Below are 22693 nucleotides of genomic sequence, written 5' to 3' on the forward strand. Positions count from 1 at the left end.
GGAAAAACCTATTTATGGAACCAATGGAAATCTCACAAAATCTATATTAAGTTGTGTTAAAGTAATAATCTTGTGGAACAAAATTTTGTAAAGTTCACTTGAACTGAATAAAGGTAAGAGAGCTACAGTTGTAACTAAGGATGCTGCCACTTTTTCAGTGAACTGGTTTGGCACTCAAAACATACCCTATTCAACACTCACAAACATACTACGAACCAGTCAAGGCTATGTTCAGCTTGCGTAGAGCAACTCAAACAGCTACTGAACAAGTCTGCAGCTGCCTGTTGGTCAGAAGCCAACTCATACCTTATTGGTGGAACAGCTGGGACTAGGCTTCTGATCACCCGTTCCCCTAAATCACTACACATTGAAGTCAGAGATTAGAGGATTTTGGCTTCTGATCTCACCATAGCAAAATGAAGAGGAGAAAGCAATAGTTTCTCTTGTTTTCTGTGCTGTGAGTCCTGCAACCACTGCAGCATAATTAAAAGTGACAGAGAAAAGCACACACTATGATGAAATTGTGTAACCTGGAGAGTTTCATAAACCCTTAAGAGATCTGAGTAGCTATACGTGAGGATGTTATTTTCAGCAGCACCCAAGTCTTCTATAATGTCTAATGTTAGTCCTGGACACAAGATTCTGGAAGTACTCAAATATACAATAATATTCTAATCGGGAGGAGTGAGTAGGCTTCTACCATCAAGATTTTGATAAAGAATTCCATGATGTACTTTTTTTGAGTTTCTCCATCTGATCCAACTATCCCTCTTGGAGACATTCTTGAGTGAAAGTGCCTCAGTTTATCCTCTTGCCTGCTTTTTACATTCTTACTCTGTACACTGATGCCTGTTTGATGGGGAATAGATGTTAAGTTGCTTAGATATGTTTGAGTGCATTATCTGATGTGAGCCTAAGTGCCATGAAGACATAAATAACATGAAAACAGTCCCTCCTCCACAATGTACTGACTCCTACCTGCTATCTTTTTATACCTGTGCCCATGATTATTACCAGCTTCTCTTGTTAATCTGAGTTTAAATTGAAGCATTAAGTAATGCATATGATTGTAAGCATATTTACAACTTTGTAAATATGCCGTTCTCACCTACAATTGAGAGGCCACATTACTCAGCTGCTGTGCAGTATCTGGCAACACTGCTGTGTCTGGTAAGAAAAGTCAGAAAACCCTGGACAGGAGGAACAAACTGGTGGTACAGGGAACTATTGCAGTTGCTGAAGCCAATCACAGCAATTGCAACAATGACTCAGGTTTGCCAGGACTCATTCAATTTCAGTTTATGTCCCCTATTTTATATGTTTTCACCATTTAATTGGTTGTCCCAGACATGTGTATAATCTCTGTAGGGTACAATTGTTTATATATCAATGAATTATTGTCATCAGGTAAAATCTGTTTTACAAGTTTTATCTTTAAGATGTAAGTGTATTTTTGCTCAGCTGTGGGGTTGACTTTGGTCTAAAATAGTTTTAAATATTATTTTAATATTTCATTACAGATCAGAGATGATAATAAAAGACAACACCCTTGTCTAGTAGAATTTTCAAAGTTACCTGAAACGGAGAAGAACTACAACATACAGATGTCAACCGAAACTCTGAAGTGAGTTATAAATGAAATAAAGAAAATACTATCACACAGTGTTTTCGAATGTATGGTTGGATACAAACCAGAAAGTTAACCCAGAAAGCAGGCTAAACCACCATAGTGCAAAGAAAGACAAAAAACCAAAGTAGATTACTCTGACTGTGAACAATCACCATCCCTAGGATTATATGAATGAAATATTATGAGGCACAATCACATGCCTCCCGGTATCCTGACCTTGGTTGTAGCAGTTCCCTGATGGCAAGGAAAGTGAGGCATAAAAATTAGATAAGGAGAAGGGAGAAAAGTCTATCTTAATAACACCTGGTAGAAGTTGTAAATGTATCAGTTAACTATTTTTACAGAACTCTTTTGGCCCTTGGATGCCATATCATTCATGTCAATCCAGGAGCAGAGGAAGATCTTAAGAAAATCAAGCTCCAAAAAAAGTAAGCGCATTATAACAATGACTGTGTACTAATTTCATTTTTTTATTCTGTTGTTTGATATTTGTTCCAAGGAGGATTGAGGGCAACCAATATCCCATCGTTCATCCATCAAAAGAATGCAGCTTTTTTTCTCTGTCAAAAGCCTAGAATGGCAAGATTTTTCTGCCTTCAAAAGCAGGATAGAATGGAAAAGCCAAGCTCAACAGCAAAAGCTGGAGGAATAGACTAGTGATGTCATAATATGTCAGCCAATAAAGAGGCATTTTCAGTTTCTGCAGACTGCAACAAAAATGTTAAAGCGTGTTTTTAATGAAAACTGTTAAGGCTATAGGGGTAAATATTGTTCTAGCTAATAAATACAGTTATTGAACTGACACTCAAATTTCAGATGGGGGGATTCTGTTACATAATATTATTATACATAGTGCTAGTGCTGAAGTGCAAAGGGAGACTTTTTTTAACGCAGCTTTTATCAGGCATGAAAAAGCACCCCCCTCCCATTTCAGTGTTCTTTCCCATGAGCCCTGAGAAATGAACCTAGATTGTTGGTTTCATCACTTGGAATGAATGGCAAAATAGAAAAACAGGTAATGTCCCCCCTACATGCCCTATTACGGAGAACATCTTGGCACTGGGTAGTTAAGTAACTGGAATGTTGCAGTGGGGAGCTTTATGTCTTCATGTTTACGTGCAGTTATGTACACAAATGTATCTAACAATTTTCTCATGCAATTTGCCCTTTGCCAAGTATGCAGAATAAAAGTCACTCCTCCCTTAAGTTCAACCCAGGCTCGCCTAGTCTTCATAGCTTGCCATCCAAATTTGGCCACTTTAAAGGTTAGCTCCATGTTCTTATCTGAGAGCATGTTAGAAAGGTGGATTGCTCTGGATCTCCCTGGGAAGCCATCTATTACAGAGGAGATGGTTTCACGTATCTTACTATGGATTTTACAGTCAAACATGACATGATCGAGGGTCTCTATACTCCATCAGAGCAAGGGCACAGACGTTCACTGTAAGGTAACTTTTTATATCTCCCTTCCGATATAGCTGAAGGAAGAGCATTACAGCACATCTACTGCCCTTGTAATCTTTGTAGGTTTCAAGCTCTGTTTTAAAAATATTTAAAATCATTTTGAGTTAGAATTTTTTAGAGCTCTTGTATTTATCAGTTTTTGAGCCATTTAATAAGACTGATTTTAGGACAAATGTACATCTTCCTATGTTATTTATTTATTTATTGTTTACAGTTACATGATGTCGAATGGTTACAAACCAGCACCTCTAGATCTTTCTGAAGTGAAATTATCACCTGCACAAGAAGTTTTGGTTGATAAGCTTGCAGAAAATGCACATAATGTTTGGGCAAAAGACAGAATAAAACAAGGTTGGACTTATGGAATTCAGCAAGTAAGACATAATTTTCAGAAATATATTAAAGAACGATTGTTCTTTAAATGTGAATAGAGAGGTTCATGATTAGTTGAAATTATACTATTGATACATTTAGTTTCATGAAAATAATGCCTGATTGATTAATATTTTGTTCAAGAAAGCCTGTACTTACTAAACTCGGCCAATGTGTTGAGGAAACAAATTTATCACATGACAATTGTTTTCACCTTAAGATCTGGTTTGTTTGAATTGGCCTAGTGTTGTTTGTGAGTATATCTTAAGATCAAACAAATGTGCAGAATAATGAATAGTGCAAATACTTGCCCAAAGATCAATTCTATAGACCTTTAAATTAATATTCTTGTTATGTACTGTGTTTGTAGATATTCCAATTAGCTTTTTATTTACTTGAAAGGGCAGTACATGTGACATTTTTGGAAAAAATTGTTTTAAAAATATTATTCTATATGTGCATTTAACTTGAGTATTACATTTCTTCCATGTATACTTTTCAGGATCTCAAAAACAAACGAAACCCTCGACTGGTGCCATATCCATTATTAGATGAGCGTACTAAGAAGTCAAACAGAGATAGCCTTCGTGAAGCTGTTCGTACTTTTGCAGGTTATGGGTATAATGTTGAGCCACCAGATCAAGAATTAGGCACGTTGTTACGATTTTGTTAATACTTTCTAGTACTTCTAACATGCATTGCAATCTCTTTCATCTTCACAAATGTCATGTAACATTGGTTATTACAGTATTGTCATGTGCCAGCTACATGATGGAAAACTGGAAAACATTGCAGGAACTGTATGATGCCACCTCTTGTTTCCTTTACCCTAATTGACAGAGAAACAAGATAAGAGTCACTGGAGAAGACAATAATGCTATGAAAAGTTGAAGGCAAGAGGAAAAGAGGAAGACCCAACATGAGATGGATTGACTCAATCAAGGAAACCAGGGAACTCAGTTTGCAAGACCTGAGCAAGGCTGTTAATGATAGAATGTTTTGCAGGACAAAGGGTCCTGCAAATAGGGTCATAGGGTTGCCATAAGTCAAAAGTAACTTGATGGCACTTAACACACACAACATTCCAGTGAATACTATGACTGGTTGTCATTTTCCTGTAACACATCAGAGCAGTTAAGGGGAGACATGCTAGAGGTCTATAAAATTATGAATGGTATGGAGAGAGTCGACAGGGAGAAGCTTTTTTCCCTCTCTCATAATACTAGAATACTAGAATCTGCTGAAGCTGGAGGGTAAGAGATTCAAAGCAGATAAAATAAAGTATTTCTTCACACAACACATAGTTAAATTGTGGAACTCCCTGCTCCAGGATGTGGTGATGGCTGCCAACTTGGACGGCTTTAAGAGGGGAGTGGGCATGTTCATGGAGGAGAGGGGTATTCATGGCTACTAATAAAAATGGATACTAGTCATGATGCATACCTATTTTCTCCAGGATCAGAGGCGTATGCCTGTTATGTTAGGTGCTTTGGAACACAAGCAGAGCAATGCTGCTGCATTGTCTTGTTTGTGGGCTTCCTAGAGGCACCTGGTTGGCCACAGTGTGAACAGACTGCTGGACTTGATGGGCCTTGGTCTGACCCAACATGGCCTTTCTTATGTTCTTATGTTCTTATTTGTGCACACGGTTACTGCGTCTAAATAAATAATAAATAACTACCCTGTAGTCACTTCAACATCTCAGAAGGATAGTTCCAGCGCCACTATGTTATAAAGAGGGTTTTTGAGATATCTCTATTTTTACCTGCCTTCCTTTAGAGAGACCCTTAAGACTCTATTGAACATGAAAAGGTTTGTCCCTTGTTCGAAATCATTGCAACTCTATAATACAGAAAAGATGCATTAAAACTCCATTAATTTATGTGAGGCAGTTTTAATTGTGACTGAAGAGGCTGTGCCCCTTTCCAAATGATTAGAGGATTTTGTTGATCCACTGTTATAATGTGTAAACCATCTTCCAATTTGATGGAACATTTTACTGACGAACCTTTCAGTTACTGTATTTTTCGCTCCATAAGACGCACCTGACCATAAGACGCACCTAGTTTTTAGAGGAGGAAAACAAAAACAAGAAAAAATATATTCTGTGTCCCGTGATGGACCCTCCGGCAGGGATAGCGGGACGTAGCGCGGATGCCTCTCTCCCCTCCGCGGAGGGCCGCCCAGTCTCACCCGGCACAAACGGGGAAGTGAGAGAAGATGGGTGGAAGGCTGACGCCGGGGCCTGGGGGAGGCTGGGGCGGCAGGACGCAGGCTTACCTGCTCCCTCTCTTTCCTCCGCAGGACACCAGCCAGGAGGGGAAACGGGCAGAGACCCTTAGGTCGGCCACCGGGTGGGAACTGGGAGCCGCATCGGAGGCAGTGAGCAGGCACAGGAGTGGGCAGGGCGCGGCACCCCCACCGGCCAGCTGAGCATTAGCCGGGCACAGCCAGGGGGAGGGCGGGGCCAGCAGTGCGTCCAGAGACTGCCACCCAACCCAGAAGCAGGCAAAAGGGCCCGACCCTTATGGGCTCGGGGGCAGGGTTTGGAGGGGAGGCAACCTTATGAAAGGGAACCCCAGCAGCCTCCTCTCTGCAGCAGGGGGAAGCAGCGCTCCGCTGGACAGACCGCCGGACAGACACAGGAACCCCAGCACTTTCCTCTCGGCGATTCGGCTCCAGTTACTGGTAACACACACATTCACTCCATAAGACGCACAGACATTTCCTTTCACTTTTGAGGAGGAAAAAAGTGTGTCTTATGGAGCGAAAAATACGGTAATTCACTGGGAATTATTTTGGATCTGTACACTGCATGTTGAACACTGCTTCTGTACAGAGTTATGCTAGATATTTATATTAGAAAATAGATTTTTATATGCTTATACTATCTAAATCAGTCATTCTGAATGTATGGAAATCAAATGCCTATCTGAAGAACATTATATATAATGACAGAATGTTTCTTTTTTTTTTTTTACAATTTTTTGGAAAGTACATAGTACTTAATTTTTGGTATCATGTCTTATTTTCCCAATAGTAAAGTTATTTCCCAATTGACACAAGGAAAAAAAGAACTTGGAATTTTCAGTTGTAATTAATTTTTCATGTTTTTCATGTTTTGACAGCTGACCAAACTGTGGAGAAAGTGAGCATTGACAAGATACGCTTCTTCAGAGTAGAGCAGTCTTATGCAGTTAAGACTGGGAATTGGTATTTTGAATTTGAAGCTGTAACAGGAGGAGATATGCGTGTTGGGTGGGCGAGACCAGGCTGTCGTCCTGATGTAGAATTGGGAGCTGATGACCAAGCATTTGTATTTGAAGGCAGCAAAGTTAGTACATGAGATTACAAAATTAAATAATTAGTGAAAAACCTAAGTTTATAGCTGTGCCTAAATTACCTACTACCACAGAAATATTTAGTTGTATCCTAAGAACCACAAGTAAGAGACAGTTGTCAACACATATGATTTTTATCTTCTCCAAGCATGGGATGCCACAAACCAAATGTAATGGGGTAGGGTGGGGGTCTGTTGTGAAGAGAACTGGGTGACATCTTGCTCCTTCCTGGCAGAGTTCCCATTGATACAACTAGAAGGAAATTTGAGAGGGAGTGCCTGATCTTTCATTATGGTTTTTGTGCAACACACTGATGAGAACTCAAGCATGTGGAGAGTATTGTTTGGAACCTTTAAGAAGCAAGCTATAATTTTTTTTCACTGTTTGCTCTGGCCAGGCTGGGAGAATGGGTTGCATAGATGACTATGCAGACACCAGTTAAAGATTAGCAGTTTGTCCTTCCCCTTATTCGCACAGCTCCCTATGGCCTGTGGCATTTTGTCCATGGGGCTCCCATGACTCTGATATCTGCTGTTTAGAATTCTCATAAGTATGCTAGGGAAAGGGAACAATACACCCATGGATGTCTTTTGCTCAGAGACCATAAAATTCATCCCAATTTTGGAATTCAGAGATTAAATTTCATGATAAACTAAACTTGACAAGCTGATGGTGTCACTCAGGTTTGTGCTTTTCTTCTGGCTCCCAAACAAAAGCTCCACCATGGTGGGTCAAGTGACACAAAACAGGTATGAACAGAGAAGGGGGAAATGCTATTACTCCCCATAGCTTTTCCTAGATTATGAACATCTTGTTTAGGAAATAGATCTTCAGTTCATATACTGTCCAGGCAAAAACCAAACAAACAGGTATCAGTTCTACTAAGAAATTATTTTTCACTCATTAGCCTTAATTATCTTTTTGAAAAACCAAACCAAGATATAAGTTCACTGGAGCTGTTCATGTGGGCTGAGCAAGTCAGAATTTTTATTTCAGTATGCGTTTGTTATGCCTTTTGACTTTTCAAAAATTCTAAGACTGTGAAATTCTAAATCCCCGAGATATGAAAACCAAAATATGGTTGGAAAATGATCTAGATTTTCAGATAGTGATTTATATTTTTGTTGGTAGATCTATAGTACTTTTCTAAAACAAAATGAGTTTCTGATGTTTGAGTACATTGTGTAAATCATGGTGCATTTCTGTTTTGCATGCTGTTTATTTGGTTGCAGTATTTGCCTGGGAGTTTTTTTCCGCTGAAGAATTTGTAGCATTATTCCAGTTTTTGTTTTGAAGTAATGATACTAACAGTTTATCAAAATGTAGGCAGAAAGATAGAAATAGAATATATTGTACCTTTCATTCAGGGTGTAAGGAGGTTAGGATTAATTTCCATTAGAGAAAAGGGAACTGGAGACTTTGTTAAAATATATGTATGTTTATAAGCATACATTTAGAAGGAACTGGTCTAGGAATAAACAGAGGCATTTTAGTTCCAAAGTAATATTAATTCAGGCTCCAGATCTAGTTGGCTGAGAGCAAATCGAGGTATTCCTTTATGATGATTTTTGCAAACAAATTTGGAACCAGTCTCACATTTTTACACACATACAATGTATCAAGCAACTTTGTACACAAGTGTGAGTTATGAGATATTGTTCATTTATTGCTAATATTTGGTGCAGTTAATTCTGTTACTGTGCTAAGAAGACTAGCTTCTTTTTATATTGTGCCTGTTGTGAATATGTTCTAATACACATATATTTAACCTATTATTTTTAAGGGTCAACGCTGGCACCAAGGGAGTGGATTGTTTGGACGAAATTGGCAAGCAGGAGATGTGGTGGGCTGCATGATAAATCTAGATGACAAATCAATGATTTTTACTCTGAATGGGGAGTTACTTATAACAAATAAAGGTTCAGAGCTTGCTTTTGCTGACTTTGAAATAGATAATGGTAAGCTCAGTCTTTTTTCCCTCAGAAATACTGGAAGATGTAAAGAAATAGAGAGAAATTTATCGTTTGCAAGATGTTTCAAATTATTGGACTGTTAAATGGGGCACTTCATAGCTTCCAGTCCGCAATGCCTAATAGGCAGCAGTTACCATAGGTTCAACTTTTGGTAAAATATAGGGTTGTGCCAAAAAAAAGTTTGGTAAATTTCAGGTTTGGGTTTATTGGGTGCAAATATTTCAGTAAATTTACATACTGGTAAATGGATATTATGGCATTATTTCTAGGATTTCTGGAAAATAATTGGGTCCATTATAGTCTATGGAGATTTTTCTCTGAAGCTCCTGTGGGGGCATTTTTGGAGACAGAGTCACCAAATTTGCAGCATAGCTGCAAGGGACTCTCCCTAGATGGACACCAAATTTGGGGGAAGTTTGGGACAGGGGGTCCAATTTTATGGGTCTGCAAAGGGGTCACCCCATCTTCCAAGCATTTGTGAGCTGAGCTATCAAGTGGTTTTCAAGTTCAGAAGTTCAGCATTGCTGATGACAGGTGGAAAGAGCCGATTGGCAGGCTGGCGCCTCAAAGTCTGGGTGGCCCATTTGTATCCGGGGTGCATAGCATGCAAATTAGCTTCCAAACTGAGGAAAGCAAAGCCTGTTGAAGCTGGTGCTTTTTAGTTGGAGGATATATCTCTTCAGATGAGATTCTTATGGAAGCTTCACACCGGTCTACAGTATCATCTTTCTAAAATGTTTTGCAACAATGTTTTCCTGTGGTGCAGGCTCAGTCAGCTGTTTGATGTTTAACTCTGCAGTACATGTTGATTGAAATTTTGAGATGGATTGTTTCAAAGTATGAGCGTAGATACTTAACTTAGGGATACCATAACAAGTTTGAGCCCCTTGGCATCTTTGGACTATGGATTTACATTAAGGAATGCCCCCTCCTGCTGGCGCTGCATATCTCTTCCAGGATTTAGGTCCCAGAGAGACTGCAACATTGGAGGAGTGGTGTGCATCTCCGCAGCACCCAGGCACCAACAGAACTGCCCCCACCGCCAGCTAAGTGCCTCTTATTCCGTGATGAGAGGCCACATGCTGGCCGGGAAACCACTGCATTTGGATATTCCAGTTGATACAATTAATTAGAACTGTGGCAAGAGAAGTTTCTCAAATTCTGAACTGTGTTTTTACTTGAATACAATTTGGTCGATACTGGAAGTACATGCTTCAGAGCATGAAAATCAGTCAAGAGTACTTTTGATAGTGGTTTCCTGTGAGCTGTTGTACGTAATTAAAATCAAAGCCTGAAATATCTTTGACTCATATATCTATATCAGAATATAAACTAGAATAACAACACAGCAAATGATTTGTTGCTTTCTTCAGCATTGAATCACTTTGATTAAAGCTGACCAAGCTTTGTCTGAATCACTGAAGATCTGTGTATTTACGTTTGGGTCTTTTCATAAGCAGGGAGCTCTGAGTATTGTGAGTAAGGCAGTCTGAGAGTCCTAGATTGCAAGGAGATACCAACTTGCCAACAACACTGGCAATGTCTTTAAATTTTATATTTTTGCACTTTATTCTCAGGGAAAGATCCAGGCTATAAAAGAAACAGCAGGTTTTTGTTCTTGTTTTGGAAGCAGAGTCATCTTTATATAGTAGATAATTCAACTCTAGCATGGCAAGATCAAAGAAATGTTTTAGATTAAAAATGAGGCATTGATTTTTCAGAACAATGGAGCCTAGTGATTTGCCATTTATGGAGTCATCACCAATGTTCATGCTAAATTTCAGTCTGACAAATAAATGAAATTATTTACTTGAAGGGTCTTACCATAATCACTTCTGAAATATTTGATACAAAGTTTCCTCTATTTCCTTATTGATCTCTCATTTATTTAGGTTTTGTCCCTATATGCTCATTGGGTCTATCTCAAATTGGTCGAATGAATTTTGGAAGGGATGCCAGCAACTTCAAATACTATACAATGTGTGGCCTTCAAGAAGGCTTTGAACCGTTTGCTGTCAACATGAACAGAGAAGTTGCTATGTGGTTTAGCAAACGCTTACCAACATTTGTCAATGTGCCAAAAAACCATCCTCATATTGAGGTAATACTGCATTTTAAGAAGACATTAATCCTGCATAATCCTTTGGTCATCAAGAGTTTTACCGCAGAATCTATCTATGTTGGCTTATTATACAAAATGTGATTAATCTAGATCCCAGTCTTCATTCAACAGAGAAAGAGTTTCTTGAAGAGAGACAGTGTTCTCCATCAAAATTTCTCCATTAGAAAAAGTCATTCTCAGTTGGATGAAGTCTTTCTTCCTTGAAAGAACACTTAGCATAAGCATAGGATCCAACCCACTATTGTTATTAACACTAACAGCTTCACTTCATTGGACACATGGACATATGAAGCTGCCTTATACTGAATCAGACCATTGGTCCATCAAGTCAGTACTGTCTTCTCTGTCTGGCAGTAGCTCTCCAGGGTCTCAGGTGGAGGTCTTTCACATCACCTCCTACCTGTGCATTACTCCTCTTTTGGGATAAATTAAATTATTGTATTACAGTGATATATTAATGAACCTCAATTACTACTACTGTTTAAGAATTATTTGGTATCAATAGGAGACAAAAGGGAAACAGTAGGGTTGTGCTAAAAAAATTATTTGGTAAATTTTGGGTTTGGGTTTTTTTGCCCCGTTTTTTTTCTTTCTTTTTTTTTTTGTAAACCTAAAATAAGCCAACTACCCATATTTACCAGTATGGGTATTTGGCTTATTTTCAGGTTTCCTGAAAAATTCGGGCCCAATATAGTCAATGAAGATTTTTTTTTAAGGTCCTAGGGGGCATTTTTGAAGGTAGAGTCCCCAAATTTGCAGCATGGCTGCAAGTGACTCTCCTTCAATGGTCACCAAAGTTTGGTGAATTTTGGGACAGGGCCCCCCACAAAGGGGTTGCCCCCATCCCCCAGGCATTTGTGAGCCAAGCTGTCCTTCAGGTTCAGAAGTTCAGCGTTGCCGAGGACTGGCGGAAAGAGGCAATTCCAGCTGGCGCCTCTTTGTTTCTGGGTTGCTTTGCATGGTGTCCATGCAAATGAGCTTCCAAATGGAGGGAAAGGGCTTAAATGCAAGAGAAATAAGGCATGGAAACATTCCTTTTGGTGGCAAATGACCAAAAAGCTTATAAACATACCAAAACTTGTTAAAGCAAAAATGTTATCTAAACTAGAAATGGTGACTGGGACACTGTGGACAGCTTACAGGCTAAAGATAGTTTTGCCTAGCTTTACAGACATGGTGGTTCTAGCCTACCCTGTCTTGTGAATCCTAGAGATTGGTTTCCTGCCATTACCACCCATTCCAAAGATGAAACTATCAATGTGTTCTTCTGGATCAGCTTCACACAGAATCCTTTATATTTAATAGATTTGATACTTAATAGAGTTTAATACTTGTTAATGATACAGTCTCTTAAACAATTTGGTTGCAAAAACTGTTTGTTCCCCTAGCCTAAAACCTGGACATCACAGATGTATATCATTTTGGATCTTACCTTTCTTTAGGGCCAACATGGCAATTACTTACCACACTGTCAAGAACTTGTAGAATTGTTTTTTTCTCTATTTGGTAAGCACATTTTGGACTACTTTCATTTTTAGGTGACAAGAATTGATGGAAACATTGACAGCCCACCACGTTTGAAAGTAACCCATAAGACATTTGGAACACAGAATAATAATGCAGAAATGATATATTGTCGCTTGAGTATGCCTGTTGAATTCCATTCATCTTTTAACTACTGTTCTGGTTTGGAACTTGTTGATGGTTTCCAAAAAAGGTTAGATTTGAGTTTAATCTTATGCTGGGTTCAAATCTATTTTAAAAAACTTCTCTGTTTAAACTTATGGCATGTTTAATGCTTTGTTTATACAATAAAAGTGGGGGATGCTTAAGAATTTGGGGGCGCAACTAATAAGAACATAAGAAAAGCCATGCTGGATCAGACCAAGGTCCATCAAATCCAGCAGTCTGTTCATACAGTGGCCAACCAGGTACCTCATTTCCTTCCCCCCTCTATTTCCTCTTTCTCATCCATGAAAGCTCCTATAGCTTCTTTCCTTGCCATGCTTCCTTCTCTCCTTCCCACCCTCCATCAAACCCTCCTTTATCTGCCTCTCTGTCTTCAGCTTTCTCCCCTCCCACTGGTAGTCTCTGCTTGGAATACTATGGCTGAATTGTGCAGTGCTGGCCAACAGGCTCAACTACATAGTGAAGAATCCATAAAGACTTACAGTGGGCACCTCACTTTCCCCTGTACCACCCTCCCCACATCACCACCCTATTTCCTCTTTTCCCTCCTCTGATAGCCCCCATATCCTCATCTTTTCTTTCTTCTTTCTCTCCTTCCTATGCACCAACCAACCAACCTTTTATCTGCCTCTCATCTTCAGCTATATTGTTTATTTACTTCATTTATACCTCACCTTTCACCTCATAGGGGAGCCAAAGCAGCTTACATCATTCTCAATTCCTCCGTTTTATCCTCACAACAACAACCTGAACAGGTAGGTTAGGCTGAAAATGTGTGACTGGCCCAACATCACCTAGTGATCTTCTATGATTGTCTGGGGATTCAAACCTGGATCTCCCAGATCCTCATCTGAAACTCTAACTGCTACACGTACTGGTTGGCTGCTGTTGAACAGTACCAAGAAGCCAGTCCTGGGTGAGTCATTCAAGTCACATGGTGTCAAGTTGCCCAGTAGTTGTTGCCAGGCCTGGCCTTTATGAGTCCTCTCTCATAGGCCAAAACAGCCCTGGAAAGGACTCTGCCCTCCCACCTTTTACTGACAGAAACCAAGTCTTGAAGGCTGGCAATACCATTGTGGTTGCCTAGCAATGGCAACTGAGGGCATTTGTTACTTAAAGCTATAGATGCTGCTTCTATTATATTGGAGGGTTTTAACACTCTAATGTATTTCTCCCCTGCAAACCTGGGGCTTTTCTCAGGTTTTTAGAAAGGTTTGTTTTGTTTGTTCATGACTTCAGAATCTGGATTAAAGTATCTATGGAGTTGGCCATGTTGAGGATTAGATTTATTGATAATTTATGGACAGCAGTTAACAAAATCTTTATTATCAAATGCAGTGTTTTTGGATTGTAATTTGGATAACATTAAAGTAATTTAGGGGCTAAAATCCTTGATTTAAAAATAGGAACATTATCTATCTTGTGGTTAGTTTTCATTCCTCAGCAAACAGGTTTGATCTTCAGGGTACTGAACATGAGTTCAGCTAAAACTCAAAGTACTGGATGATTAAAAAATATTAAGTGACACTGAATATCAGAAACTTATATTGTCTTGCTTTTTTAATTTATATACTGCTGGGAATCCTCTTCTTTAGACTATTCTTCCTTTAAATAGTGCATGCAAGATACCAAGAGTCATTTTGAAGTGGGCCTCATTTATGTCTTTCTAAGTGAGAAAAGGAATCCTTGCACAGTTTCATTTCATCCTTTCATAACACTCCCTAAAATACTTATACCTCACTCCATGAAAAAAAGGGTGGTAAATCATACTCAATTAATAAAAGCCACTCCCCAAAAACTGTTATTCGAGCTTATTTTAACATTACCTAATATTTTAGATTTACAAGTTACTAATGATCTTACTTTCTTTGTAGAAAACAGAACCAAGAGATACATCTTCATGCAACAACAGTAAGAATATAGCTCTGTTTGTACACACTTGACGGTATTTTCTAGTTATACACTCATTTTTAAGGAGGGCAATATGCCTTCTGCAATTCCAATAGCTCAAATCAGTAAATAGTTTGAAAATAACAATACGTGTAAACTGTAACAGAAACCCAACACTTCATGTGCTTTTCATTTGTTCTTAAGCAGCTTTGGGAAGGGGAATGTGGTACAGAAGTGACAAGGAGCAATACTTAATCCTTTCCACACCTTTGCTTCTCCACTCCACTGCTCACTAGCTCTTGCAAGTAGTAATTTGTTTAATATGTTGTGGTTTTAGTTTAAAAGATTTTATTCCACCTTTGTTACCACCCATATAGCCTCAGATGGCAGGAGTACCTGAAGCAGGGTCTTAAAGATGATCGTAGGCAGTTGGGTAGTTTCATATGGGACACTATGTTTACCAAGCAGCATAAGGCTTTAAATGTGAACACCAGCAATTTGAATTGGGTTTGGAAGCAAACTGGGAGCTAGTGTTCGTGGAACAGGACTGGAATGACATAGTTTGCACATAGAGTTGCCAGCCAAGCAACTCCTGGGGCCATTTAGGGGCAATGCTACAACTGGAAGTGATGTCACGGCATCACCACAGTATTCTAGAAATCCCCCCAAACTGTGCAGCAGTTGGTGACTGGAGGCTCAGCATTCTTGTTGCACTGTTCTGCACCAATGGTAGCTTCTGGACACTCATCAAGAGTAGCCCCACCTAGAATGTTGGTAGTTGGAATCTTTTTTTGCCCAGGGAAGGCTGCAGCTAGTCAAGAGCCAAAGCTGGTAATAAGAGCTTCTGGCCACCATTGGAACCTGCTTATATAACAGGAGGCTGAGGTCCAGCAGCATCCCTAAGCTACAAACCTGCTCCTTTAGTGGGGTGCAACAACAACAAACCTGTTAAAGTGACTTACAACAAAGAAAAATATTAATGTCAGTTAACATTACTATTCTTTATTCACTTATTTATTTATGTTATCTATAGTTTGCCTTTCTCACTGAAACTCAAAGCAGATTAAACAATGTAAGTCAAAACAATCAACAGGATGTTACACCTAAAAACAATGTGATTGGACTGGGATTGCTGAAGTCTGAAACAAGCAGAAATCTGAACAAAAGTATAAGTAATTAAGCATTATATTCTTTAGCAACCTCAGGAGGCATTATTGCCTTTTAAAGAGACAAGCTTTATCCTTGTGGCTTCTTGGATGGTAAACTGTAGTCTATTCAGGGTCATTAAGGTGGAAATGCCTGGCTATTAAACAGTAGGTTTGCCATCCTCCAGGTACTAGCTGGAGATCTCCAGCTAATTCAACTGATCTCCAGCCAATAGTTCACCTGGACAAAATAGCCACTTAGGCAATTGGACTCTATGGCATTGAAGTTCCTCCCCTCCCCAAACCCCACCCTCCTCAGACTCTGCCCCAAAAACCTCCCACCAGTGGCAAAGAGGGACCTGGCGACCATATTAAACATTCAGGAAGGCTGCACTCTCCTGGCTCCTCAAAGATAGCACAGTTGAAATGTGTGGTTGTGTCCTGTCAAGTCATAGCTGACTTATGGTGACCCAGCAGGGTTTTCAAGGCAAGAGACGTTCAGAGGTGGTTTGCCATTGCCTGCCTCTGTGTGGGCTGAGAGAGTTCTGAGACAACTGTGACTGGCCCATGGTCACCCAGCAGGCTTCATGTGGAGGAATGGGGAATCGAACTCATTTCCCCACATTAGAGTCTGTTGCACTTAACCACTACACCATGCTGGCTCACACAGTTGAAGCAGAAGATAGCAACTTTTGGCCCTGCACTTGGGATATCATTAGGCACAAAGATGCTTAGTGAAAATGGAACAACAAAACCCCAAAAAGGTAGTGCAAATTTATATTTCATTTTCAACATCTATTGCTGAGCATCCCTGCCACATACACCCTGGCTTGTATGAAAAAATTAAAAATAGCACTGGATAACTCTTCTTTCAAAATACCCTCAGACTTCTCCAGTTGCTTGTAATTCAGGAAAGCTACTCAAGGACAGTAAATTTGAACTACCTCTTTCCTGCCATGCCAACTGCACCCAACTTTTTTTATCTTGCTGCTTCTGCTGCTCTGCTGTGACCAGGCTGTCAACCAGCAAGCAGGCACATGGTGTCATTGGCTACCTTTCATTGACTCTTACTTCTAAAATACACTGAGGCAACATGAGGAGGAGGAGGAGCAAGGAGAATCATTTAGTGAGAGGCTTCCCTGTAATTCCATTGGCTTGTCAGCTGCCACTATTGTTATCTTGTCCATCTATCTATCTGTCGCAACATAGGTGGAAAGGGGGTGAGGTTGGAGGAAGTTCTACTTAGGTTTAAAACTGTATATTCAATATGGAGAACAATATGGAGGACAAGCTGAAATGCTCATCTTTGTAATGAAGGGTAAGCATTTTGAACTGCTGAAGCTCATATTGTGATTCATGGGAATACGAGCTTTGGCAGCATTTCTGTAGTGATAAGAGAAAGAATAGATGTTTTGTGTCTAGCCAGCTATACTAATTTTGTGAATAATTTCTGTTTTTCTCTATTTATGAGATGGAGTGAATATTTTTTGGGAAAATGTACCATGCTAATTTCCATTTAAGAATATTTTTAAAAGTTTAATATTACTGCTGATATGCTTACTGTATTTTGCTTATTTCAGTACTATTACTCAGTGCGGATTTTTGCTGGTCAAGACTTGTCTTCAGTGTGGATTGGTTGGGTAACTCCTGACTACCACTTTTATAGTGAACATTTTGACTTAAATAAAAACTGCACGGTTACAGTGACTTTGGGAGATGAAAGAGGCAGAGTTCATGAAAGGTTTGAAATTACCTGTTGAATAATCCATATTTAAATTAATTTTTATCTGTAGCTTGGATTCTCTGGAGAATTTCTACATGCCCAAGATAGGACACTTTTCATCAATTCTCCTTTGTTGTTCCTGGGAATTCCCTTCTCCCCAGCAGCAGGATATCAGGGAGGAGCATGTGGACTGTAGGGAGAGGCAGGAAAGTTGTGTTCTGTGGATCAAAATCCGTTCCATCTGTGGAAACTTCCCAGTAGATCCAAGCCCATGTTTGGAAAGGACTTTACATTCTTATAACCTTGTTTATGATTTCCTTATGTTATGCAAGATAAATGTGTTCTTCTTTCTTGACAACATTTTGACTAAATTATGTGCCATGAATTTTATGCCCACCTTGCTCTGGAAGGCAAATTTCTGTTGAGTCCAAATACATATCTAATTACAAAAATTGTTTTGTTAAATAAATACACCCAAGTGTAACATAATGTAAACTGCTGAGTGACAGAAAATTCAGACATTTTTTAATATCTACAGTAGCAAAGTAGCATTACCGAAGGGATATTAGATGTCCCACCAGTACAACAGCCCACTGCCTGAACAGTGTTAAAAGTGTATTTAAATCTCATGGGTGGGGAGGGGTTCTAACTTCTATTCTACAAGTGTAACCACTAAAACAGATTAATATTCCATTACCAGACACGTAAGGGTGACATCTTTTTACTATTTTAATAGATCATGGGGGAAATATTAACTTCCTTCCCCTGCTTCTGTTCATAATATTAACAAGGGTTTGCTGCTATACTACTATTAAGTACGTTCTAAGTTGCCATCCAGGGATGAGAAGGAATTGAGACCAAGACTGACAAATAAAGGGGGGGATTAGAAGTCGGGGGAGAGAAATGGAGGCAAATCATAAAAAAGAAGAGAGCAAAGTGAAGGAAAAATGTGAAAAAGATAAAGAAAAGGGGAAAGATTGTTTTATTTTTCCACAACAGGGAAGATCTGGATGAGCAGCCAAAAATATGTGTGGAAGGAAAGGAGGAGGGAAACAGTCTGCTGGAAACAATAACCTTGTTAGGAGGCTGCAGCCTGATAATGATGCTAATTGCCATGAGCTGTGCTGACTGGTTTTGCCTTGCTCCAGTGCTGTTTTGAATGATAAATTTAGCAGGATATACAAGTGTTTGCCTCTTTGTAGTAAACTTTGCAGAAAGGAGAGCTACTGTTGTTTAGTGTACTTCCCCTTCCCTGCGCCCCAGTGATGACAGTGCAGAACTGAATTAGAAGTCAAATAACTTGAGATGGGAATGCAACCTGAAGCTGGCTTCAGTGGACCTCCAGACGTGGGCCCCAGGAATTCCCTCCCCAGCCCTCCCCTCTCAGTGGCACTGAGTAACTCCCCATGTTTCCCAATTAGTTTCTAGTATTAGCCTCATGGTGCTCTTAGATTCATTATTATGTCTGGGTTTTTAGTTTGCAGTGGTCTGGTTTTTTGCCTGCCTAGCTAGTGAAGTGGCATCAATAATCTACAGTGTTGTAATTTCAAGGCAGGGTTACTGATGGTAGAAGAGGCTCCCTGAGAGTACTGATCCATCTTCTGGGCACAATTTAGAGTGTTGATCTTAACTTCCGTTTGGACCCTGCATTCTTTAGACACCAGTTTTATTCCTGTGTGTCTTTATGCATCCCCATGTTTATGGAACTTGTATAGAATCATAGAGTTGAAAGGGGCCATACAGGCCATCTAGTCCAACCCCCTGCTTAATGCAGGATCTGCCTAGAGCATCCCTGACAAGTGTTTGTACAGCCCCTGCTTAAAGACTGCCAGTGAGGGGGAGCTCAACACCTCCCTAGGTAGCTGATTCCACTGTCAAACAACTCTTACTGTAAACATTTTTTTACTAATATCCAGCTGGTACCTTACCTCCCACAATTTAAACACATTATTGCAAGTCCTTCCCTGTGCTGCCAATAGGAGCAGCTCCCTACCCTCCTCTAAGTGACAGCCCTTCAGATAGTTAAAGAGAGCAGTCATGTCCCCATTCAACCTCCTCTTCTCCAGACTAATTATTCCCAAGTCCCTCAGCCTTTCCACACAGGGCTTGGTCTCCAGGCCCCTGATCATCCTCGTCACTCTCCTCTGCACCCGCGGCATTCTTGGTGACTGCCCTAACATTTATAGAAGTTCCTTCAGCTGGAATCTTTACAAGCAACCTGACTGGACTTTATTGACCAAACTTTATTATATGGCAATGAGTTTTTAGCACATATTTTTATTTACTTGGATTTATAGTGGAGCATTTTATCGTGTATTTTTCTTTTGTAACGCGGCCTGTCATAGGATGTGGCAATCAAAATCTACAATAAATAAAATGTATTTTAAGAAGTATGTATTTTCACTGTGCTTAATTTCTACACCTCCTGATTGTTTTTCATTGATTCCTTTTAGTGTAAAACGTAGCAATTGCTACATGGTCTGGGGAGGAGAACCATCTGTTACTTCACAGAGATCAGGTCGTAATAATGCTAATTTAGAAATTGGATGCCTTGTTGAATTGGCTACTGGAATTTTATCATTCACAGCCAATGGAAAGGAGCTGGGAACTTTCTACCAGGTATAAGTGTTTTTTCAGAAAATTCCACTTTACTTATTCCAAAGCAATTATACATGATTAACAATTATACATGAATGATGGCTATTTATGAAACAAAATTAGATATATTTTTGAGCTCGTGTTACTGTTTGACTATGTATGTCCTTAAAATTTTAGAGTATATTACAGGGCATTGGTCCAAATATCTTTGTGTGTACAGTATTAGGTTGTGCACATGTGCATTAGGATCTTCACATATGCATGCTGCATGAAGATAGATAGTGCTGTCAGCTTTGGCAATACTGATAACCATTTGGGGGAGGGTCTAGGACCACACCCTGAACAGGAGATCATGAGTGGTTATAAGAACAATTTGATATAATAAAACTTTTCCTTTGTAAGTTTAATAATGCTACACATTTTGATTGAAACTTTGGAATTGAATTAAAATGGTTATAACTTATGTTCTAGGGTACCCAGGCCTGCCACTGTAACTTCTAAATTCAGATTAAAATCCACTTGAGGTAGAGTAGTCTGGTGTCTGTACACAGCCCAATTGACAGCGGTAGTAGCAGTCACAAGTCCTCAGCATTGTTTTGTGTGCTCAAGATGTGATCTTGAAGAGGATCTATGTGTACCATTTTGCATCCATTCTCTTGCATGCTGTGTCTTCTTGGTGTCTTCTGTCCCATAAGGGCTAGAGTAGCAGAAATAATAATATCTTGATTGAAGCAACTGTTTTGTTAGTTGCTTTGCATTTTCTGAGAAAACAGCAATAAAAATATTTTAAATAAATTAAAACTTGCTGTAATGCAAGAGCTTTCTTAGAGACTTTGGATGTTGTGGGCCTCCGAAAGATACTTTGAACTTCGTAACAGTGTTATAAAAGAAGGGCAATTAGAGATATTGTTTGGGCAAGTTCCACAGCCATGTGAATGTAGTACAGAATGTAGTATTTTGTGCTGAATATGGCTTTCTGATAATTTTCCTTTTTATTCTTCAAAGTTTTAGTACTGACATTGCATAACATTGTACAGACAATATTGACTCAGTTGCAGGGAATTTGGGACTACTTCACAGACAGGTTGAACATGCTTGTTATGTATGTGCTTAGTTATGAGAATGACTCTGGGATTTGAAAAGTCTCTTGTAAAACTTCTAGTGTGAAAAAGATCAAGTTTAACATAAGATCTGTTCACTCTTGTTGTGTTTTAATTTTTAAAAAAAATACAAAGTGACATGGTTGGTAGAGGACCATGTTGCTCATTACCAGTGATGGACACTATGAAATACTACATCCCCCATCTTCACAACACTCCTGGAGACACTCTAGCTGGAGAATTGGGGTGTGTGTGTAAATTGCATTTTGCTAAAATATGGCTGGCTATGTGCTGGGAATATGACCATAGCAAAAGAGCTTCCTTAGAGAAAGTCTTCTGGATGTTACAGGTCCCAATTTGTAGACACCAGGATATATATTTGTATTTGGTTTATAGAAGATTCTTTCTGTTGACTGAGGGCAAATCTACTGATTTCTCCATTAATTTATTTGTAGTTCCAGCTGGAAATCTGGTATTCCTTCTAGTTATCTGTCTTGGGTCACATTTATCTGGAAGGAAGGAAGGCCTATAAATATTAAATAAAATAAATAGTGAGGAAGGCTGGCTGTGAAGTTACATTAGAACATCCTCATGATCAGTTTCCTTGCCAGGTATTATTGCAAATCTATATAACACTTTGGAGGCATTCTTGTGAATTAAATTTTGACACCATGCTAGATGCAATAGACTGCAATTTACATCAGCCATATTTTTAAAATCTTAGCAATGTTTGCTGCAATTCCTTCTACGAAGGGTGTCATTGCCTAGTGAAATTATGATGATTCTCCCTTTGAAGCCCTTTCTATTTCAATCGGGACTGTTATAGAAAAGCCAACGATGAAATGAATAATTCTATATTTAGTTCAGTATGTGATGTGTGTAAAATAAACATGGCATGAAATTATTATGGCACGATCCTTAAGAAGATTTGACTGTTAATTCATTACCCTTTGTGCTGAAAGAAAGAAGAGGTAGTATTTGTAAAATAAAAAAAGGAATGTAAAATCATTGAATTGTTTATTAGATCACATTATGAAAGAGGAAAACAATTGTTTTAATTGTCTTCACTTATAAAGGTTTTTTTTTTTTTGCCACCATCATCTAATTTTGCTGATACAATTTTTCCACATAGCTCCTAGATTCTATTCAGCACAATCCTAAGAACACTTTCCTGGGCACTAAATAGTTCTAAGTAGATATGCTTAGGATTGCTCTCATAATGTTGCTGTCATTTCCCCCCCACATATGTTTTTAGCACTGTGTCAGTATTTAAAAGAATTCATATTTTGTAGTTTAAAAATGGTATCAGCATTGCTTCAGTGTGGTAGTCAGTCTATACTGTTGTCTTGTGCTACATTTTATGGGGGAATGACTGACCTGACTCTTGCCAATATGTGTAGTATGATATCTGTTGGCAGAGTGCATATGCAGCAGTTATGACACTGAACAAGGCTTGTGCAAAGAAAAAAATATCTGTAAATGTTGGGTTCAGGTTTATCGGGCCTGAATTTTATCAGGAAACCCAAAATAATACCCATACCTAATACCCATACCTAATTCGGCCATTAGAGTCTATGGGGATTTTTTTCGAAGCTCCTGTGGGGGCATTTTTGGAGGTAGAGCCCCCAAATTTGTAGAGTAGCTTG

General features: G+C 39.2%; 1 protein-coding gene across 1 annotated transcript in view; it reads left to right on the forward strand.

The window, feature by feature from the left end:
• The window catches only part of RYR3 (ryanodine receptor 3), a 336967-nt gene that overhangs the window by 132835 nt on the left and 181439 nt on the right, over positions 1–22693 (forward strand). Inside the window, exons 22-32 of the mRNA XM_056852142.1 lie at positions 1521–1624; positions 1975–2058; positions 3309–3468; positions 3969–4116; positions 6595–6800; positions 8591–8765; positions 10673–10881; positions 12441–12619; positions 14466–14502; positions 17207–17367; positions 19803–19968. Of these exons, the coding sequence (XP_056708120.1) occupies positions 1521–1624; positions 1975–2058; positions 3309–3468; positions 3969–4116; positions 6595–6800; positions 8591–8765; positions 10673–10881; positions 12441–12619; positions 14466–14502; positions 17207–17367; positions 19803–19968 (1629 nt within the window). The remainder of the gene's footprint in view (positions 1–1520; positions 1625–1974; positions 2059–3308; positions 3469–3968; positions 4117–6594; positions 6801–8590; positions 8766–10672; positions 10882–12440; positions 12620–14465; positions 14503–17206; positions 17368–19802; positions 19969–22693) is intronic.

Source organism: Euleptes europaea, chromosome 6, assembly GCF_029931775.1.
Source record: "Euleptes europaea isolate rEulEur1 chromosome 6, rEulEur1.hap1, whole genome shotgun sequence".
Taxonomy (NCBI): Eukaryota; Metazoa; Chordata; class Lepidosauria; order Squamata; family Sphaerodactylidae; genus Euleptes; species Euleptes europaea.